This window comes from Ovis aries, chromosome 5, assembly GCF_016772045.2.
Source record: "Ovis aries strain OAR_USU_Benz2616 breed Rambouillet chromosome 5, ARS-UI_Ramb_v3.0, whole genome shotgun sequence".
NCBI lineage: Eukaryota > Metazoa > Chordata > Mammalia > Artiodactyla > Bovidae > Ovis > Ovis aries.
This window is the reverse complement of record NC_056058.1, coordinates 98,870,213-98,894,052: the sequence shown is the minus strand read 5'-3', so window position 1 is coordinate 98,894,052 and position 23,840 is coordinate 98,870,213. Positions and strand designations below refer to the sequence as shown.

The 23,840-nt window shown below is 38.5% G+C and overlaps 1 protein-coding gene across 1 annotated transcript in view; it reads left to right on the top strand.

The window, feature by feature from the left end:
• SLCO4C1 (solute carrier organic anion transporter family member 4C1) overlaps positions 1-23,840 on the top strand; it is a 91,189-nt gene that overhangs the window by 50,216 nt on the left and 17,133 nt on the right. The window contains exons 3-8 of the mRNA XM_042250792.2: positions 8,367-8,549; positions 13,982-14,078; positions 15,768-15,889; positions 16,860-16,972; positions 19,873-20,017; positions 20,829-21,024. Coding sequence (XP_042106726.1) covers positions 8,367-8,549; positions 13,982-14,078; positions 15,768-15,889; positions 16,860-16,972; positions 19,873-20,017; positions 20,829-21,024 — 856 coding nt within the window. The remainder of the gene's footprint in view (positions 1-8,366; positions 8,550-13,981; positions 14,079-15,767; positions 15,890-16,859; positions 16,973-19,872; positions 20,018-20,828; positions 21,025-23,840) is intronic.

Sequence of the window (23,840 nt, the reverse complement as noted above, 5' to 3'; positions counted from 1 at the left end):
ATCCTTGCTGGATAGAGTGATCTTGGTTGTAGGTTTTTTCTTTTCATCACTTTTAAGTATATCCTGCCATTCCCTTCTGATCTGCAGAGTTTCTGTTGAAAGATCAGCTGTTAGGTTTATGGGGATCCCCTTTTATGTCACTTGTTGCTTTTGCCTTGCTGCTTTTAATATTTGTTTTTTGTGTTTAATTTTTGTTAGATTGATTAATATGTGCCTTGGCATGTTTCTCCTTGGATTTATCCTGTATGAAAATCTCTGAGCTTTCTGGACCTGGGTGGCTATTTCCTTTCCCATTTTAGGGAAGTTTTTGGCTAAAATCTCCTCACATATTTTCTCATGCCCTTTCTTGTTGTCTTCTGGGACCCCTATGATTCAAATGTTTTTATGATTAATATTGCCCCCAGAGGTCTCTGAGACTGTCCTCATTTGTTTCTAGTCTTTATTCTTTAGTCTGCTCTGCCTCAGCCACTTCCGCCATTATATCTTCCAGCTCATTTATCCATTCCTCTGCCTCAGTTACTCTGCTATTGGTTCACTCCAGTGTATCTTTCATCTCAGTTATTGTGTTGTTCATTGCCAACTGTCCATTCTTTAATTCTTCAGGGTCCTTATTGATCATTTCTTTCATCTTCTCTATCTGTGCCTCCAGTCTATTTACCCATGCCTCCATTTTATTTTCAAGATTTTGGATCATCTTTAGTATTATTACTCAGAATTTTTTCCCAGGTAGACTGCCCATTTCCTCTTCATTTGTTTTGTCTTTGTGGTTTTTACCATGCTCCTTTATCTGCTGCATGTTTCTCTGGCTTTTTATTTCATTTAATTTGCTATGTTTAGGGTCTCCTTTCTGCAGGCTGGGAGGTCATAGTTCCTCTTATTGTGGAGTCTGACCCCCGTGGGTAGGGTTGGACCAGTGCCTTGTGAAGATTTTCTGGTTGGTGGATGGAGTTGGTCTTGTCTCTCTGAAGGGCAGGGCCATGTCCAGCGGTGCTTTTTGATGTGTCTATGGGTTTGGTATGCTTTGAGTGGCCTCTCTGCTAATGTGCAGGGCTGTACTCCTGTCTTGCTGGAGGATTGCCATGGAGCATCTGTCCCTGGAGCTTGCTGACCTTAGGGTAGGGTTTGATCTTAGTGTTGAGATGGAGACCTTTGGGAGAGCTCTCATCAATTAATATTGCATGGGGTTGGGAGTTCTCTGGTCGTTCAAAGTCCTGGACTCAGCTCTTCCACCTTAGGGGTTCAAGTCCAGCCCTTTACTGTGGCACTAAAACCTCATAAGCCACACAGCATAGAAGACAACAACCCCAAGACTGTTGATAAAAGTAACACTCAACAGCCCAGAGCACTCAGAGGAGCACACACCAAAGTCCTCCAGTATTTCCAGGAAGTTCTCTAGACCTGTTGTGGGCTCTGTGGGGTCCACCCAGTCTCAGATCTGGCCTTATTCCAGCTTGTACTTTGTCCCAAAGTCCAGAGTCTCTAGAGTACACTGCTGTTGCTGCTAAGTCACTTCAGTTGTGTCCGACTCTGTGTGACCCCATAGACGGCAGCCCACCAGGCTCCCCCATCCTTGGGATCCTCTAGGGAAGAACACTGGATTGGGTTGCCATTTCCTTCTCCAATGCATGAGAGTGAAAAGTGAAAGGGAAGTCGCTCAGTCGTGTCTGACTCTTTGTGACCCCATGGACTGCAGCCCACCAGGCCCCTCCATCCATGGGATTTCCCAGGCAAGAGTACTGGAGTGGGGTGACATCGCCTTCTCCGCTAGAGTCCAGTCTCAGGCTAATTGTGGGTATTTGATCCGCTGCACCTGTGGCTGCTAATTCTCTTTTTCTTCTTTGGTCACACAGCTCCTGGTGTTCTGCTTTGGTTTTGGGTCTGGCTCTGCTTGGAGGTGGGCTTCCCAGGTGGCTCAGTGGGTAAGAATCCTGCAATGCAGGAGACACTGGTTTGATCCCTGGGTCGGGAAGATCCCCTGGAGGAAGGCATGGCAGCTCACTCCAGTATTCTTGTCTGGAAAATCTCATAGACAGAGGAACCTGGTGGACGGCAGATCACCGGGTTGCAGAGTCAGCCACGACTGAAGTGACTGAGGACGCACGCATGTGCTGCTTGTAGGTTGCCCTCTCATGACTTCCCTCCTAGACACAAGGAGGCAAAGGCTGAGACTTTTTAGGATTCACTTGCTCACTCTGTCTGGGGAGAGGGAGGGTGTATGGCAGCCACAATTGGGATATGAAAGTGAAAGTGAAGTCGCTTAGTTGTATCCGACTCTTTGTGACCCCATGGACTGTAGCCTACCAGGCTCCTCTGCCCATAGGATTTTCCAAGCAAGAGTACTGGAGTGGGTTGCCATTTCCTTCTCCACGGGATCTTCCTGACCCAGGGATTGAACCCAGGTCTTCCGCCTTGCAGGCAGAAGATACCATCTGAGCTATCAGGGAAGGTCTAGGGGCTACCTGTGGTAATAGAGACCTGCTGGATGTTCTCACAGCCTGATATGGGTCATGTGCACTCAGAGCAATTGGCTTGGCCCCAGACCGTGGGTCCCTGGGAAGAACCAAGCTGCTTAGCCTCTCAGCAGGGTGCAGGCAGCAACATGTGTCCACTCACAACCTGGTGGTGATTGCCACCTCTGGGGTCTGGGCCACATCAGTGGCAGTTTGTCTGCTGCTTCAGGCACTTTCCCTGGGTTTGGTAGTGGCTTGTTGTTCAGTCACTCAGTCATGTCTGACTCTTTGAGACCCATGGACTGCAGCACGCTAGGCTTCCCTGTCCTTCACCATCTCCCACAGTTTGCTCAAACTCATGTCCATCGAGTCGGTGATGCCATCCAACCATCTCATCCTCTGTCGTCCCCTTGTCCTCTTGCCTTCAGTCTTTCTCAGCATCAGGGTCTATTCCGATGAGTTGGCTCTTCATATCAGGTGGCTAAAGTATTGGGGCTTCGGCGTCAGCATCCATCCTTTCTGTGAATATTCAGGGTTGATTTCCTTTAGGATGAACTGGTTTGATCTCCTTGCAGTCCAAGGGACTCTCAAGATTCTTCTTCAGCACCACAATTTAAAAGCATCAGTTCTTCAGTGCTCAGCCTTCTTTATGATCCAACTCTCAAATCTGTACATAACTACTGGAAAAACCATAGCTTTGACTATAAGGACCTTTGTCAGAAAAGTGATGTCTCTGCTTTTTAATAGACTGTCTAGGTTTATTATTGCTTTTTTTTTTCCCAAGGAGCAAGCGTCGTTTAATTTCATGGCTGCATTCACCGTCCACAGTAATTTTGGAGCCCAAGAAAATAAAGTTTGTGAATGTTTTCATTTTTTCCCCAACTATTTGCCTTGAAGTGAAGTGATGACACCAGATGCCATAGTCTGGTAGTTTGCATTTTGTGCTGTGGAATTGTAAATTGCAGTCAAGTGTAATTCTGCCTGGGGCCCTGACTGGTTTGATTGGCAAGCGCTCACTCAGCTGCTGTCTGTGAGTGAAGAGTTAGCGTGTCCCAGTGACAAGGACCTCTTGCCCCCCTGGGATGCCCAGTCTTTCCCCTGACTCCCTGCACTGTGTCATCCCAGCTCCCTTAGAGAATGGAAACCAGCCCAGGTCCTCTCCCTGAGGTCCAACACCTGCACCTGAGCCAACACCCTGCTCTAACCTCTGCTGCAGGCGGAGGCATCCAAGCTGCTTCTTGGCCATGGCGTGCCATTGGCCATGATCTCTGTGGTGGATTCCCTCCATTGTGCTTTCTGAGCGCCCGCCATTGTGCTCCCCTCTGTGGTTCTGAAGCTTCCCCTGACCCCAGCCGTGAGAGAGTTTCCTATTGTGCGGAAACTTTTCTTCCTTCAGGTCCCTGTCCTGAAATCCTTTGTCTCTTTTATTATTTTTATCTTTTGCCTTGCCTTGTTCTAAGGAGATTAGCTTGCTTTTTTGAAAGCTTGGGTGGTTCTGCCAGCATTTAGAACTCGTTCTGTAGGTGTTGGTCCATATACTGATGAATTTTTGATGTATTTGTGGGGAGGAAGGTGATCTCGCCTTTTTATTCCTCAGCCATCTTCTCTCCTAACCCTGGATACTTTTCTTGATGTTCTTCAAGCATGTTGAAAATTTATTTAAACAAGCAAGTTGAAGCTCATTGATTACTTCCTCTGGGAAAAACAATAAAACACCAAACCCCATAGAATACTCATATAATCAAAATGTCTAACCTGATTATTACAACAAAATATTTTCCTAAAGGCAATTTACCTATTATAAAAAAGGAAGTAGGAGAAAACAGTAAAGCAATAATGCATATACATAAGTTCAGTTTTGCAGTGTATCAAGTAATAAGAGATTGATAGTCTAACCTACTACCTCCAGGAAAATGAATACTAAAATCAGGAAAAATAATTCAAAGGTTTGACATGGCCAGGGAAATATCACAAATAATGCAGACTTAGTCCCGTTATAAATACAGATTACCTGCCAAAATATCCGCAAACCTCTTATAGCATGAATATATACAATATTATTATAGAGAATATTTTAAATACAAAATTTTAACTTATTTTTATGCATTGAATTTGCATCTGAAAATTTGATGACTATCAACCAGTTAAAGAATATTCAGAATTGGTGCTTTAGGGGCCCTACGTCTCATCAATTTGGAAATAGTAAATCTTGATCTGATATCAAGAAAATGAAAATAGAATTAGTTGAAGTCATTGTTAAAATACAAATTCCTGGATGCTACACTGGATTTAAAGTGAGAGGGTTGGGAATATATTTTTAACAAGTCTCTTAGTTCATTAATATAATATGATGAGTTTGTGTGTGTATTTTAGTCACTCAGTCATGTTTGACTCTTGGTGGCCCTGTGCACCATAGCTTGTCAGGCTCCTCTGTCCATGGGACTTCCCAGGCAAAAATACTGGAGTGGGTAGCCATTCCCTCTCCTCCAGGGGATCTTTCTGACTCAGGAACTGAACGCAGGTCTCCTGCATTGTAAGTGGGTTCTTTACTGTTTGAGCCACTAGGGAAGCCCATGATGGAGTTAGAAAATATGGATTTATTATGTCTAGCCTTTAAATATGATATTTTTTATAAAAGGTTTTATTTAATCAAACTTAAAGGTAACCATTTTCAGGTATCTAAAATGGAAAGAAAGAGATAAAATTATCATCTTATGCAGATGATATGATATGATGTGTAGGAGACCTTAAAAGAGTCCACACAAAAACTTCTAAAATTGATAAATGAATTCAGCAAGGTAGCAGGATACCAGTTTAACACACAGAAATCTGTTGTATTTCTTTGCACTAGCAATGAAGTATCAGAAAGGAAAAGTAAAAAGACAATCCCTTTTAAAATTTCATTACGAAAGTAAAATAAACCTGACAAAGGAGGTAAAAGACTTGTATTTTGAGAACTATGAACATCGATAAAGAAAACAGAAGATAATTTAAAGAAATGGGAAGGTATCCTATGGGCTTGGGTTGGAAGAATTAATGTTGTTAAAATGGCCACACTACCCAAAGCAATCTATAGGTTTAATGCAGATACCTATCAAATTCCTTATTACATTTTTCACAGAACTAGAACAAATAATTCTAAAATTTATATGGAGCCATGAAAGATCCAGAGTTTCCAAAGCAATCCTGATGAAAAAGAACAAAGCTGGAAGTATAACCCTCTCAGATTTCAGACAATATTGCAAAGCTACAGTGGTCAATACAGTGTGGTACTAGCAGAAAAGCAGATGTGGATTAATGGAACAGAATAGAGAGCTCAGAAAAAAACATACACATATAGGGTCAGTTAAAAAGGAGACAAGGGTATATAATGGAAAAAAGACAATGTTTCCAGTAGGGGATATTGGGAAAGCTGAACAGTTACATGTAAATCGATGAAATTAGAACAGTCCCTCACACCTGACACAAAAATAAACTGAATGGCTTAAGGAGTTAAATATAAGACATGACACTATAAAACTTCTAGAAGACAACATAGATAAGACATTCTTTAACATAAGGTGCGGCAATGGACGAAGGAGCCTGGTGGGCCTCAGTCCATGGGGTTGTGAAGAGTTGGACACGACTGAGTGGCTTCACTTTCACTTTTCACTTTCATGCATTGGAGAAGGAAATGGCAACCCACTCCAGTGTTCTTGCCTGGAGAATCCCAGGGATGGGGGAGCCTGGTGGGCTGCCGTCTATGAGGCTGCGCCGAGTCAGACACGACTGAAGTGACGCAGCAGCAGCAGCAGCAGCAGCAGCAGCAGCAGCAGCAATGTTTTCTTAGGGCAGTCTCCAAGTCAATTGAAATAAAGGTGAAAATAAACAAATGGTGCCTAATCAAGCATATAAAATTTTACCTAGCAAAGAAAACCGTAAAGAAAACAGAAAGACAACCTACAGACTGAGAGAAAATAGTTGCAAATGATGTGAACAACAAAGGCTTAATTTCCAAAATACACCAATAGCTCATACAACTCAATAACAAAAAACAACCCAATCAAAAAATGGGCAGAAGACCTAAATTTCTCCGAAGAAAACATACAGATGTTCAATAGGCACATGAAATATGCTCAACATCACTGATTACTAGAGAAATACAAGTCAAAACTAAAATGAAGTATCCCCTCATACTGGTCAAAATGGCCATCATTAAAAAAAAAACAAAAACAAACTACAAGTATCAAATGCTGGAGAGAGTGTGGGGGAAACCCTCCTACACTGCTGGAAGGAATGTAAATTGATGCAGCCAGTGTAAATTGGTGGAGACAGTTTGGAGGTTCTTTAAAAAACTAAAATGATCCCGGACGAGCCCCCCCAAAAAAACACAAAAAAAAACAAAAAAAAATAAAAAACTAAAATGATCCAGAGTCTCCTCCTGGGCATTTATTCCTAGAAGACGCTAACTTGAAAAGATACTTGCTCCCCAATGTTGATATCTACATTATTTGTAATAGCCAAGACAGGGAAGCAACTTAAATGTCTGTCAATAGGTGAATAAGATAAAGAGGATGCAGGGTGTGTGTGTATGAATAGATATATACACACATACATACAATGGAATAATATTCAACTATTAAAAGAAAGAAATAATGGTTATCTGTCGTAGTAACATGGATGAACCTAGAGATTATCACACTAAGTGGAGTAACTCAGAAAAGTGAAAGTGAAAGTGAAGTTGCTCAGTCGTGTCCGACTCTGTGCGACCCCATGGACTGTAGCTTACCAGGCTCCTCCCTCCATGGGATTCTCCAGGCAAGAGTACTGGAGTGGGTTGCCATTTCCTTCTCCAGGGGATCTTCCCGACCCAGGGATCGAACCCAGGTCTCCCGCATTCCAGGCAGACGCTTTAACCTCTGAGCCACCAGGGAAGCCAAATGCCATATGACATATGTTGATTGGTAAAATCAATATCGTGGTAAAAAAAAAGTATATATATATATTTAAACTTTATTTTGTGTTGGAGTATAGCCGATTAACAATGCTGTGGTAAGTTTCAGTTGAACAGAAAAGGGATTCAGCCGTGTATACACGTGTAACCATTCTCCCCCAAACTCCTGTCCCATCCAGGCTGCCATGTAACACTGAGCAGAGTTCCCTGTGCTATATAGTAGGCCCTTTTTGGTTATCCGTTTTAAATGTAGTAATGTTGTACATGTCCATCGCAAATGCCATAGCTATACCTTCACTCAATCCTTCCCTCCGGCAACCATAATTCATTTTCTAAGTCTGTGAGTGTCTTTCTGTTTCGTAAGTAAGTTCACTGGTATTGTCTCTTTTTAGGTCCCACATGTGTGGGATGTCATAGGATACTTCTCTGTCTGACATCACTCAGTACCGCGGTCTCTAGGCCCATCCATGTTTCTGCAAATGACATCACGTCCTTCTTTTCAGTGCCTGAGCACTATGTCATTGCATATATGCACCACGTACTTTGATGCTGTCATGTTTTGAAGCTGCAGTGTTTCATCTGGGCATCCTGGGTGGCTCAGTGGTGAAGGATCCACTGCCAGTGCAGGAGATGCAGAAGACCCAAGATCTATCCCTGGGTTGGGAAGATCCCCTGGAGGAAGCAATGGCAACCCACTCTAGTATTGTTGCCTGAAAACTCCCACAGACAGAGGAGCCTGGCAGGCCAGTCCATGGGATTGCAAAGGAGTCAGACACGCCTGAGCAATTGAGCATGCATCCAATGGTTCATGTATTTTCTTTAATAATATGTCTTTTAAATATCTTAATTATATTCTAAGTATTTTTTAAGTATAATAAAGTGAAGAAGGAAGGTTATGTTAGGCAAGTATAATTTCTGAAATTTAGAGTATTAGGTAACATTTTGATAAGTTCACAATCTTATTTTATTTTTTTTCCCTAAAGATACTTGCTCAACAGCAAAGAATAAACACAGCTGTAGCACTTCAAGTTCTCCACTTTTCTACTACTTGTATGTCTTTATTTTGGGACAACTGTTGCTGGGAACAGGGGGAACTCCTCTGTATACCTTGGGAACAGCCTTTATTGATGACTCTGTGCCCATCCACAAATCTTCTCTCTATATAGGTAAGTTTGCTGCTAATACAAATGTCTCAGTGCCATTTCATGTTACTGCTTATTGAATTTATAAGTAATGTACAACATACATTTTTAAGAAGTTAGTTGTGATTTCATAAGTATTTACACTAGGTAAATGCAATATTACTTTTTTTTTTGTTTAACTGTTTGCTGAAGTACCAGTTGAATGTGGTTGATTTTTATTGACATCCTCCTTTCTCTCCTGTGCTGGGCATTTCAAGCCTTTCTTGAAGTGCCATCCAAGAAGTAGGTCATCTTGATTGCTGGAATGTTTCCCAGGCTAATTTACACAGATGTGGGGGTAGAGTTTTGCTGTTCTGTGTGACTTACTTCATCCTACATGGAACTGACTAAAGTCAACAAAAGAAACCACACAGTGGTACTCAGAAACTTCTGTGGAATTGTCCGTTTCAGATTAATGCTTTTTACATATGACTCAATATTTTCCCTTTGTGATCTAATTCTTGACAGCACAAATTTCTCTTAAATTCCATCCCTGGAGTTCCTGGAAGGTAGAGCTGACTAAATCATGGATGGCCTACATCCAAGTTAATGTGTAATAAATTTGCATGTGAGTTTTCACTTTATCGAGGCTTCCCTAGTGGCTCAGATGGTAAAGAATCTGCCTGCAGTGCAGGAGACCTGGATTCAATTCCTGGTCAGGAAGAGCCCCTGGAGAAGGGAATGACTCCTTATTCTCTTACTGGAATGACTCCAGTATTCTTGCCTGGAGAATTCCAGGGACAGAGGAGCCTGGTGGGCTACAGTCCATGGGGTCTCAAAGAGTCAGACACAACTGAGTGACTGACACTTTCACTTTTCACTTTCACTTTACTAGTATACTCAAATGTAGGGGATTTTGTCCACTTGGACTGCTCAAAGAGAATACTATAGACTAGTTGGCTTACAAACAAGAGAAATTTATTTCTCACAGTCCTGGAGGTTGGCAAGTACAAGATCATGGTGCCCAGAGATTTAGTATCTGGTGAAGGTCCATTTCTTGATTCGTGGGCAGCTGCCTTTTAGCTGTGGCAGAGGGGACAAGTGAGCGCTCGGGCCTTCTTTTAAGGGCACTAATCCTGTTCTGAGGGCTTCACTCTTATGACCTAATCCCTTCCCAGAGGCCCCACCTCCAAATGCAACTGCACTGGGAATTGGGTTTCAACATATGAATTTTGGGGCGACATCAACTTTCAGTGTATAAAGAGACCTGTTGCCATAGTCGCTGGAAGTCACGTGTTCAGTGTAGCCCTGAATCTCTGATATAGAAACCACTACACTCCTACCTGTTCGCTTGCTTTGCTTTGGTCTTTGCACAAGATCTGATGCTCTCGCGCGCATTCTGGCTGATCTGTACAACCCCATGTAACTAATTTAACTGTGCTTTTATTTCAGCTAGCTACCAGTGCTGCTTTTCAGTCTTCCAGTTCACAAATTTCCTCTCTGAGGTCCTCCTCTAATCAGTGCTTCTCATAAAACAACTTCAATCTTTATATTTTAGTAACACACAGAATACAGAGTTTTTCAAAGACTGTTTAAGAATGGAAGGGTGGGGTGAAGGCCCAAGAGACCATCTCAGATTTTATATTCCCCGGGACTGACAGTTTTCAGGGCTACAATTTATTACAGCAGAAGGATACAAAGGGGAATCAGCAAAGGGAAAAGGTGCCTGAGGCAAAGTACATACACAGCCACGCACAAGCTTCAAGCACCCACTTGCTCCTAGTGGAGGCACAGAGGCCAAAATTAATTCCTCCAGCCAGGAGTTGTAAGAGCATGTGTGAAATGTTTTCTGCCAGCTAAGTTCATTAGAGATTCAGTGCTCAAGGATTTTACTGGGAATCGACCGTATAGGAACCCCCTACCTTGCACGTAGGAAAGTTCTAGACTCTCAGAAGGAATACAAGTGTTGGGAAAAACCGCATTGTTTGTACAAGCAGTTTCAGCACAATGATCCACCTTTATATGGGAATAGTGGCATCCCTCTGGACATTTAAGATCCCAGATGCAAACCAAGGGTCAGCCTCACAAGCATGGTCTTTCTAAAGATTACAGCCACAAAGCCTGCTACTGTAACTCTTCTCAGTACTGTAGGAATTCACTGAATGGTAATTTTTGAGAGTAAAGGGGGAAAAAAAACCCCAAAAGTGATAAAACTTGGAAACTCATTTTAATTGTTTTCAACGTCAGGTAACTGATTCTTTTCATTGGATAATTAGGTTTTGTTGAGTGAAATCCTTTCTTAAGCTTTTTGTGTTCCTCATTTCCAAAATCTTCCCCTATTCTATCTTTGTTTTACAATAGTATCTGTTACTGATAGGATGCCTCCCTCTATGTGAAGCAGTTTTAGGCAGCAAGGCAAAAATGGGCAAAATGAAAACAGTCAAAATTTGGTACCTATTAGAATGATGGGAAAATTGTAGTCACACAGCATGTCTAACCTCACAGCCATCTCCATGCCATTCACTCATTTTGTCTTTGTCTTTAAATGCTTTTGGGGGTTTACAATTTTTGTTCTTTAATTAAACTTTTAAGTTCATTTAATCTTATTTTGTGTTAAAATCTTTCACCTTAATCTGTACTTCTTGTTTGCTCTACATTCTTATTTAGTGCCCTTTTTCCCTTTCTTTTTGATAGTTTAATATTTATTATTTTATTTCTCCCCTCTATTAACTTCCTAGGTATATGCTCTTCTACTGTTCATCTACTAATTACCTTATATGCAAACTTGATTTTATGAAATTCTAATGTTAATTGACACTTTTATCACATTCCTGATCATCACATAATCTTAAAACCTTTGAACTTTACTCTTGTCCCAACATTTAGTTATTTCTGTGTCCTGTGATCCCTTCTATATTTAAGCTCCTGAAATAAGTATTATTAATGATTTATTTGGGATTCCTAGGTGGCACCCTGCCAGTGCAGGAGACCTAAGAGATGTGGGTTCGATCCCTGCGTTGGGGAGACCCGCTTGAGGAGGGCCTGGCACCCTACTCCAGTATTCTTGCTGGGAGCATCCCATGGACAGAGGAGCCTGGCGGGTCATGGCCCATAGGGTCGTGAAGATTCAGACACGAACTGAAGCGATTTAGCAACAGCAGCATCAGCAGTGCTTTATTAAGAAATCATTTTCCTTTAACTTGAAGAACAATCTTAAGTCAATAAGTTGAAATTATACTAATAATCATAGGAAAGGAGGAGTGAACACAGTAGAATAGTGCTTTTAAAGTACTGAGAGAACATTAATGGACAGCTAGTCTTCTGTTTCCAGTGAAAATACTCATTAGGGAAAAGAGTAAAAAAAAAATCATTTTTAGATGGAAAAATAAGAGAATTCAGCACAAGCAGACTGTTCCAATATATTAACTTCGGCTTTATTATCTCCTCTCCTATTCCAGTTACATGTATGCTAGGCCTTTTTTTTTTTTTTTTTAATGTATTCTTTGTCCTTTAATGTCCTTTCTATACTTTCTATCTTTATTTTTTTCTTGCTTCCTGATAAATATTTACTGATTTAATAATATATTTTCCAGTTTCATAATACCCAGTTTAGCTCTAAGTAATCTACTGTGGATCTGTTTCATGTTCGTTTTGACAGATCTATAGTTCTAGAATTTTTTTGAGAATCACTCCACGTGTCTTTTAATAACTTGCTAGTCTCTCTCATATGCAGGAACACTGCAATGGGATGCCCTTTATCTAATTTCAGGGATTGAGTTTATTTGAAGCTAAGCTGCACTTGTGCTGTGAACCAGTCTACCTCTAACTCATCCTTGCTTTTAGAGTATAACCTCCTCGGGGCCAACTTAAAATGTAAGGCAGGGAAAGTTTACAAGATATACTTTGAGCCTCATCGTTTGTATCCCTCCTTCCTAAAGCCTAGCAAGGGACAGTTTCCCTTCCAGTGCCTCTTGTAGAATCAGCCAGTGTACTCAGGGGGGGGGGGGGAAATCAGTCTCGATTTTTGTTAAACATCTCTCTTCTCCAGAATCTTAACACAGTGATCCTTCACTATTTTTATCTCTTTGCCTTCAAGTGTATATTGAAAAATGATTGTTACAATTTTTAGAAGTTTTTCTTAGTGGGCAATTTGGTTGGAAACACCAGTCTACCTAGTTCATCTACCATTCTCATAAATGTATCAATATAAACCCAATTGGATATAATTTATAAAAAAGGTCTGTCACTAAAGATAATTTGGGAATCATCGATTTCCAATGTTTTAAATCGTGTATTTCTATCCATAAAGGTTTTGTGAGCATGAATCTTAGATATACTTAAAATTTTCTACTAACACATTTTTTACATTTAAAAATATATGTCAGTCACTAAGTCCTGCCGAACTCTTTTGGTGACCCAATGGACTGTAGCCTGCCAGGCTCCTCTATCCATGGGACTTCCTGGCTGAGAATCCTGGAGTGGGTTGCTATTTCCTTCTCCAGGGGATCTTTCCTACACAGGGACTGAACCCACATCTCCTGCGTTGGCATGCGGATTCTTTACCGCTGAGCCACCAGGGAAGCCCATAAATTAGGGTAGGACAGATAAATAAAAGTCTTACATGTTTTCAGATCATCTTGCATGACCTCTACTTTGGAGCCTTAATCTAGTACATAAATCATTTTTGCCACTGATGTATGCTTCACTTTGTGTTTGGTATATTCCTTTCCTTCCGTGTATGGGAACGAGAATTTCAGTAGTTAATAATCATTTCAGAAGGTGGTGCCATAAGAAGATATAATTTTTGTATGAATAATTTTTAATAAAAAGTAAAAAATTGTGTATGGCAAAATTTTAAATATCAGAAAAACAAGGTCTGTTTAATTCTGCTGCCAGTTAAAATGCGAGATTCACTAAGAGCAAGAGTTTACTGGTTTACTTTTAAGAAGCAGACTAATGACCAGATCCAGGTTTTAAATCAGCTGCCGTAGTCCAAAATAAAGAATGCATTTGGAATGTGTACAGCAGGCTACAGTCCATAGGGCCGCAAAGAGTCAGACAGGACTGAAGCAACTTAGCATGCGTGTATGCACAGACGATAAAAGGCTTCTCATTTCACCTTGCTTTCTTCCATGAGCCTTGCAGACAGAAATTGCCATCACTGTTCACAGAGGGTAATGGTGGATGAAGACTACCCCTGCTGTGAGTTCACAGGACATAGCTTTCCACATATTTATAGTTATTGGATTTGTTGCAGTCGTTATTGTAGTCTAAAAAATTCTATATAGATTCATCTATTTGAAGCTCCTTGACAGTGGTACCACTCAAATGGCATTTTTTAGTTAAAAATGTGTAATTGTGATGTAATTTGAATCATTTTGTTTTTCTGTAGTAAAATATTTGTCTTTCTTGACTTGTCAGACATTCAAAGCAAAATTGCACAGATGATCATGTTCAGTGTCTTTGCTTTTTTCTAGGAATTGGCTATGCCATGTCAATTTTAGGCCCTGCTGTTGGCTATGTGCTGGGAGGACAATTGCTAACCCTATACATTGATGTTGATTTGAAACACAGGCAAGGCGATATCTATTTTTCTTTTATTTAGATTTATATTATTTTAATCATGTTAGTACCACAGGCAGAGCATTTTTATAGTATTTCTTCAGAATAACATGAGGGATTTTTCTGGAAAAAAAACTGAATACACACAATTTTTATGTAGTATTTTGGCTGCATTGCTTCATGAATTAATGCCACATCATCGCTTGGTATAGTGTATTTATTCATAAATAAGGATGACTGATAGCTGGTCTTATTTTTCAAAATATACAACCAAGATGCTATGCATTGTTCAAAAATAATAATTTAATTAAAATTAGTTGTGCTTTCAGTAGATGTTGCTGTGGGTGGATAGCCTGAAAGAGTCTTAATAGTTTATGGTTCTCAGACAAAGTGCTGTAGTAGCTCTGATAATACCATAGAGATAACAGTTGTTCAGCTTTAACAATTGTGACACTGGAGGATAATAACAGATAATGTTTATTTATCCCATACTATGTTTCAGACAATATAGGTATTTTTGTGTGTATAAGATGTATAATATAGGTTTTGTGTATATCTCAAACTTTATTTTACATGCCATTTTATTTAATCCTCTCACTTATCTTATAAGGTAGTTGATATACAGAACTGGTAAGTGGCCAAGGCATGAAATGAAGTAGGTCTTTTTGACTCTGAAACCCCCTTCTTACCCACTGAGTTACCTTCTCCTTTTCTTGAAAAGAGAAGTTAGTAACCTTTGATGAGGGCATGTTTTCTCATTTTACTGTAACTACACAGTCCTTTGCATCACTGTGAACAATGAATAAGAAAACATAGTCACAGCGTATGATCTGTTCTTTAGCTATGAGTCCTAGGTTAATCTTTTTAGAGACAAGGTTAATCTTTTAGAGACTGTAGGTTAATAAAAGCATTCAGAGGTTGTACTATGCAACGATACTGTTGGATGCAGTCCTAGGTTAATCTTTTAGAGACTGTCTAAAAGGTCTGGAGAGGAAGTCCTGCAGTAGAGAGCTGGGTTTTCATTTTGGTGGGGTGAAATGAGTTATCGGAATAGTGTATTTTAAGGGAAAGCTTGTTGATATAAAAACGTGACAACCATTTTAAGAAACTGTTATGGCAACCCACTCCAGTATTCTTGCCTGGAAAATCCCATGGACGGAGGAGCCTGGTGGGGAACCTGGTGGGCTACAGTCCATGGGGTTGCAAAGAGTCAGACACGACTGAGCAAGTGACTTAACTTAATATATATCACTTTAAGCAGAGTTTTCACATTCAAATGAATGCCACAATTGAAGCACAGTGTATTGGCTTTTAACAAAAATTGGTGATTTGCTGTGAGATGTATTTATTATTCTATATATATGTTACATATTATAATATGTAAAGAAGTAAAAGTTAGCCAAGATTGAAGAATGTTCAGAAATTCTGTGTATGCCTTCAAATAGTTAACATACTTATATTTATTATTAAATAGCTAAAACTTTTATCCTGTATTTGTCATGTGAAATACTTGTAGGCCATTATTCTGAGACCATTTATGCCTGCTATCCATTGGGATTCTTCAAAATGGCTCCACTTAAAATTTTGAATAATATAGTTTATCTGTATATGCATTTGAATTATAAATTATGTAGTTATCAGGGCTGAGTTCTAACTAACAAGAGAGAGCTGACGCCTGCCTCTTGTTTTTCTGTCACACAGCATTGATATCACTGAGGATGACCCTCGATGGCTGGGGGCATGGTGGATTGGATTTCTTATATCTTGGCTGCTTGCTTGGTCTTTGATAATACCTTTTTCCTGCTTTCCAAAACATTTACCAGGTAAAAATGTCTTCTTTAAAACCAGAGTTTTATTCCAATTCTAGGCCAAGTGGTGCTTCCTAAATGATTAATAAGAACCCTGGAAATTAGTAAGAACTCTGGAAAATTCAATGTTTTTTTTTTTTTACATAGAATCTCAGTTGTCTGCTTATGCAAACTTTTGAATATGCCTCTATTTTAGGAGATATTGGGTAACACTCTTAATATTCATGGCTTTTGTTGGTTTTTCATTAATACCTAATAAAACTGTACATATTCGCCTTTTTATTAAATACTTGCTAAATTTGTAACAAGATCAGAATCTTGTTTTATGTTTATTCAAGATATAATATCTTTTAAACTATTAGTTTGTATTTAATTGGTAACTTCAGGACCCAATCTACATTAAATTATTGATGTTAGTTATTGGTTAATGATAATGCAAGTACTTTTTTTTTTCAGTTGACACCAAAGTCATGCTATAGTATACTTATTTTCCACCAAATTTCAATACTAAAAATTTGTACAAAAATAAAAGATTAATGGAAAAAATATACATTTCTTTCTCTGTGAGATTTTGCTTCTTTATAATTGTGTGGTTCATACACGTATCTATAGAAGTATTTTTCTCTAGGCTGAAGACATTTCATTGTTTCTATTGTTATATGTACAAGAATAGATGATTAACTTTTGGAAACAGGCAAAAGAAAAGTAGGAAGTGTAGCAGTAGATGGACTCATTGATTTTTTTTCTACCCTGGGCCATTCAGCTTCTGATTCCACATAGTGACTTTTCTCAACTTTATTCACAGTACTGTTATTAAAAATTAAAGGACATGATAATAGTTACTAAATATTATTTCATCTAGAAAGTATGTTAGAATTAGAGTAAAAGAAAAAAGCTTCTAACTCATTTTGTTTAATGTGTAAATGATGAGTCAGAATCATTTGAAAGCAAGAAGACAGAGTGAGTATATTTACTACTTTTTTAGGTACAGCAAAAATTCAAGAAGGAAAAGTTTCCCAAACTCATCAGAGTGATTCCTTACAAGCTACAGATGGTAATTTTGGACAAAGTTTTAAAGATTTTCCAGCTGCTCTAAAGGTACAGTGTGTACACACACACACTCATACAAACACACGTACTCCACACACAGTTACATATGTATATATCTATCAATATCAGTATCAGTTCAGTCACTTAGTCATGTCCGACTCTCTGCAGCCCCATGAACTGCAGCATTCCAGGCCTCCCTGTCCATCACCAACTCCTGGAGTTTACCCAAACCCACGTCCATTGAGTTGGTGATGCCATCCAACCATCTCATCCTCTGTTATCCCCTTCTCTTCCTGCCTTCAATCTTTCCCAGCGTCAGGGTCTTTTCAAATGAGTCAGCTCTTCACATCTGGTGGCCAAAGTATTGGAGTTTCAGCTTTAACATCAGTCCTTCCAATGAACACCCAGGGCTGATCTCCTTTAGGATGGACTGGTTGGATCTCCTTGCAGTCCAAGGAACTCTCAAGAGTCTTCTCCATCACCACAGTTCAAAAGCATCAATTCTACGGTGCTCAGCTTTCATCATAGTCCAAGTCTCACATCCATATATGACTACTGGAATAACCATAGCCTTGACTAGACAGACCTTTGTTGACAAAGTAATGTCTCTGCTTTTTAATACACTGCCTAGGTTGGTCATAACTTTCCTTCCAAGGAGTAAGCGTCTTTTAATTTCATGGCTGCAGTCACCACCTGCAGTGATTTTGGAGCCCAGACAAATAAAATCAGCCACTGTTTCCACTGTTTCCCCATCTATTTGCCATGAAGTGATGGGACCAGATGCCATGATCTTCATTTTCTGAATGTTGAGCTTTAAGCCAACTTTTTCACTCTCCTCTTTCACTTTCATCAAGAGGCTTTTCAGTTTTTCTTCACTTTCTGCCATAAGGGTGGTGTCATCTGCGTATCTGAGGTTATTGATAAAAATGTAAAACAACTAATGTTAATAAACAGTATACCCATACACAGAAGTATTATCACAAAGCATTCTTGCTTGCTTATTTACTGTAGTTCTAGCTCTTATACAGACTTCTCCAGATTTAATTGTATTGTGCTTTGAGTAAATGAAAAGTATTCCTCAGTAGAATGGTTAGAAGAACATGAGTTATCTTATTGGCAATATCAATATTCAGTAGTTATCCCATGCCATTTCTCTTATGTGATGGGTGGATCAATTACCAATGAATTGTAACTATGTTTTTGAGAATGCCAAGCCAGTATTTTTCCTTTGTGGAAAAAGTGGCAGTTAGAGGTTACTTCTTTTGAATTTGAGGTTAAAGAAACAATAGTGTTATGGTCTATTTTATTAAACTTGACAGAGTATTCTGTTTAGCATCATAAAAGTTTTGTACATAAGGGAGTTTATAATTTTACCTTTTCAAAATTTGAACTTATTTGCTGCTGCTAAGTCGCTAGAGTTGTGTCCGACTCTCTGCGACCCCATAGATGGCAGCTCACCAGGCTCCCCCGTCCCTGGGATGAACTTATTTACTTTTCATTATTTATTTTCCTCCTCAAATGAAAGCCTTAAAATATTTTTACATCATCCATCCTACCTTTTAACTCTCCTTCCTCCTCTCCCATATAGGCACATTCTTGTGTTTTGCTGTGGTTGTTTATAATTTTAAATTCCAACTTTTTATAGTAGTTTTGCTTTATTTCATATGTTTCTGTTTAAATTTATTTTTATAAATTCTCACATGTATTACCATCAAGACTCATTACTCACCAATGCTTTTTTTAATCCTTATGTTCTCTTGCTTGAATATCTCAATTCTGATTCAAATCTCTATAGATATAGCATTTTATAACTGTCTTCTCAGATAGGATGCCATTTAAGTATCCTTGAATGTCAGAATGATATTTCTAACTGGATGAATACTTTCAGATCATACTTCTTTAATTTTCATTGTCTGTAGATAGTGTTTGGCTCCTTTCACGTTAAATATGTTGAAGTTGAGAAGTTTCAAGTTAATGTGATTCTTAGTTATCCTTTCCATCTGCCAATTTTTGAATTTCTCTTTGATTTCAGGAACTTTACTAGGTCCTACGAGTCTATCATTTTTCATTAGTGCCTACTAGGAGTCCATTATCTTTTTCAATCTGAAAGCTTAAATATTTTCTAGTCATTATTCTAAATAACTATTTCATTTCTTCATTCAGGTGCTTTTTTCCTTTTGTCATTATTGTTATTTTTATGTTGCATCATCTGGCTCTGACTTCTGAACCTTTTATGTTGCCTTTTTGTGCCTCCTCTGTGTGTGTGTGTTGTTTAGTTATGGATTTTTTTTTTTTTGCATTGAATATTCCAGAACTATACTTCGTAGTTTTTCACTTTATGGTTACATATGGTGACATAAGTGAATCTCTCTGCTCTCCTCCGGTAGATTAATAGATTCTGAGAACACCAGCAATATAGACCTTTGTTTAAAATTGCTTAACTCTATACCCAGCTAAGGTTCTTAACTACTGATTGCGTCACTTGTGGAGTGAAACTACAAGTATGGTACTTAGGAACCATTCTCATCTCTGCTTACAGTCAATTCTTCATTTATTAAATATAGGAATTTAGAGCACAATAAAAAATTGAGTAAGAGATAGATTTATTATATGGAGATTTATAGTAAGACTGGGGAAGGGAGCTTTCCAAACCAGCTTTCACCTCCTTTCCCTAGTCCCTTGCTTGTGATCAGGGCACGTTCACCCTACTGATTAATTATCTGTCCATTTCCTAGGTGCTCTATGTATAATTTTTTATCAACATTTTATGTAGAAGGCTATCAATAATCAATATATATTTTTGTGCTAATGGAAATGCTGAAATTTTAGAAATAATTATGTTGTATTTATTTAAAATGTGCTATTTCATCAGGGAACTTACCATTCTAGTGCTACGTTTTGCAGTATAATCATAGTTATTCATTTGGTGAACTGTATTTTTTCTTTAGAATTTGATGAGGAATACTGTCTTTATGTGTTTAGTTCTATCAACTTGTTCAGAAGCCTTAATTACTACTGGATTTGCTACCTTTTTACCTAAATTTATAGAAAATCAGTTTGGAATGTCTTCTAGCTCAGCAGCTACTCTTGCAGGTAAAACATTTTCTTTTGTTGTAGCTCTATCTAATAATTTTATTTTACCACATTAGATGTTTATTGAATTTTATGTGTGTAAAATTTTGGGTGCTGCTGCGGCTTAGTTTCTTCAGTTGTGTCTGACTCTGTGCGACCCTATGGGCTATAGGCCTCCAGACTCCTCTGTCCATGGACTTCTCCAGGCAGGAAGACCAGGGTGGGTTGCCATGTCTTCTCCAGAGGATCTTCCCAGCACAGGGATTGAACCCTGGTCTCCTGCACTGCAGGCAGATTCTTTACCACTGAGCCACCAGGGAAGTGCAAAATTTTGTTTTTTAATTTTTTTTATTATTTTTTTTGGGGGGGAAGTGCAAAATTTTGGATAGCCACTTGTTGAAGTTTATACTGATTTTGATATGTTTCCGATTTTCTGATATGAGACAATTTGTTGTATGAATTTGAGAGCTACAAAGGCTATATACATATTGATCTTAATATTCAAAACATTAATTTTATTAACTTCTCATTTTAATATGACTATTAACTCATTTATGCATGTTATTTCTAAATCACATGAATGTTTCATATGTTAGAACCAGAGTAGTACTTGTTTTTGATGTTTTCTAATTTTTGGTATGAGGGAAGTAGAAGGTGCCATTTTCTATTAAGTTAAAATGGTATAAATTTTATTAAAAATTATATAAAAATCGACTGAGTGACTAACACACACACATATAAAAATTATAGTTTTAAAATGGTATAATTATTGGTATAAATTATCGAGTATACTTGTATGTTTTCTCACTGTCTGTATCTTTTTTCTCATTAGGGACTGTTTTAATTCCTGGAGCTGCTCTTGGTCAGATTTTAGGTGGTATTCTTGTTTCGAAATTCAAAATGACGTGTAAAAACATAATGAAGTTTGCTTTGCTCACATCTGTGATTTCACTTGTACTGACTTTTGTGTTTGCTTATGCCAACTGTGAAAATGAGCCATTTGCGGGTGTGTCTGAATCATATAATGGGTAAATATATTTCGTTGCTTTTTGATGTTAATATCAGAGTAATAAACCATGTGTGTATTTCTAAGTGTATGCTTTCTTAAAGAAAATGATGAATAATTGGCTTTAAAAAAATTGGAACCGATTATACAGAGTGAAGTAAGCCAGAAAGAAAAACACCAATACAGTATACTAACACATATATATGGAATTTAGGAAGATAGCAATGACGACCCTGTATGCAAGACAGGGAAAGAGACACAGATGTGTATAACGGACTTTTGGACTCAGAGGAGAGGAGAGGTGGGATGATTTGGGAGAATGACATTCTAACATGTATACTATCATGTGAATTGAATCGCCAGTCTATGTCTGACGCAGGATGCAGCATGCTTGGGGCTGGTGCATGGGGATGACCCAGAAAGATGTTATGGGGAGGGAGGTGGGAGGGGGTTCATGTTTGGGAATGCATGTAAGAATTAAAGATTTTAAAATTTAAAAATAAAAACTAAAAAAATAAAAATAAAAATAAAAAAATTGGAAGACTGCTTTTCCTATGTAAGAATATGTAGTTTTTCTATTTAGTTTCAGTAATTGATATCATATTAAAAGTTGGATATTTTCAGGAAAAATTTAAGGAACAACTGTTCTGTACTGAGTACTATGCTCAAGGATACAAAGATCAATATTACAGAATCTTTGTCCATAATGGATTCAACATCCTAGGGAGAATTTCATGTTATATGTTCCTGTTGATTTAAATTTTGAAACTCCTTACAATGAAATTCTTTCATTAGGTAGATTGAACATAGAGCAGGAGAGAAATTAAAATGAAGCTAGAAGTAGGTGATGGTAATCATTGTATTTACTATAGAAGTTTGTTTGTTTTAAAGACATAAGTTCTTGTTTTTCTGACCTATAAACATGTTTCTGCCTTTAACTGGTTTGACTATTTTATCTTTCTTTGCCTGGTTTATTCTGCTTTAAAATCCTAAGCCATAAGTAGAGGATCTGGACATTGTTCAGCAGAGTGTTTTATAGCCAACAGTACTGCTTTAATTGTTTGAATATATGTATTTGAGACTGTTGAAGGGGATGGTGCACCAGGTCAGGGACTCTATAATTCTGTATTAATATGGATTCAGATAACATAAATATAGAGAAAAGTTTGTCAATAACATTTATCATGATTTGTAGCTACTGTTTATGTCTGTCATTCTATTAATGAAAAATGGCAAATCTTCTAAAGCAGTGTTTGGTTCAGCTTTATTACCATTATTCAGCATTTACTGACTGCTTCCTCTGGTAGACTTTTACAGCAAAATTCCTACTCTAAAGGATTTTCCTGGGTAGCTGCATAGATTGGGAGACAGAACAGTGAATGAAAAGTGTGTTAGGTGTTGAGAGATATAAAGGGCTATGGAATTCAAAAGAGAGCTTTTCAATTTCTTTAATTTAGATTTAGGTAAGGCTTCATGGCACAATAGAGAAATAGGGCTAATATATCCTCTTAAGTATACAAAAAGTTTGAGAGAGAAAGATTTGGAGAGAGGGAATGCAGAGGAATATGTTAAGCCAAAGCATAAATGCTAGAAAGTGAAGGCTAGGTTCAGGCACCGGTTTGAATGGGACTTAGGTCATGTGTCTGGACATAAGAGGGAAATACCTGGAAAGGTTGAAAGGTAGATAGAGGGTAATTGACACCCATAAACTTCACCCAGATGTGCTCCAAGAAACCACAGTTTTTTGTATGTTCCTTTTAGAAGTACAGAAACTTACTACTCTATCACCTTGGCAAACAAATGATGTGGATGTGAGTCCATCTGGTGTTTTCTACCTAAACAAGAGTCACTACCCAATGACTTATCCTTAGCTTACTCAGAAGGGAGGGCAAGTGAGGTGGTATCAGTTTGAGGTGTCTGTGGGGACTGGTCATGGAGAGATATCAGGATCTGGGACGTAGAGATTGTGCTTAATTACATACACATTCTTAGTGATGAAAAGACTAAAAGTGAGCACACACACACACAGGTGTGTATGTGTGCTCAGTCATGTCTGACTCTTTGTGATCCCAGGGATAGTAGCCCACCAGGCTCCTCTGTCCATGGAATTTTCCAGACAAGAGTACTGAAGTGGGTTGTCATTTCCTACTCCAGGAGATCTTCCCAACCCAGGGATTGAACCCATTTCCCTTGCATCTCCTGCATTGGCAGGTGGGTTCTTTACCACTGAGCCATCTGGGAAAACCCATACGTACATGCACACATACATTCATACGCATGGGATGTGTGTTGTGTGTGTAGATTGTACTAATATAGAGATAAAGCCAAGCCACAACAGAGGTGTGACAGCGTCAGATCATTTTTCTCTGTGGTCCTACATTCTTAGTTTACCTCTGTACCCTGCACATTAAAGTGTCCATATCGTAGACAGCTTAGTCATAATAACCTTACGCAAGAAACTCACTCATAAGAAAAAGTATGTGGATAAAACAGACTTGGAAGCTCAAGAAATACCTCCTTAGTGAGTGAGAGAAAGAGAGGTAGTCAAGATGCAGGATTTCTAGTAGAGTGATGCCAAGAATCTCCACCCTTTGCTCTGTAACCATAGATGATTAAAAAGCTTTTATAACTCTGAATTAATGAATTAGGCTTATTGTAAGGTTCATTCAAAGTCCTATATAACAGTATATCCAAAGTTTAAGATCAGTAATACTGATCATTTCAGGGGATATTTGTAATATTCATAATATTTCAAATAAATGTGTTATTAAATGTTTGATATGAGCACAACACTGGGCTTCCCAGGTGAGGCAGTGATAAAGAATCTGCCTGCCAATT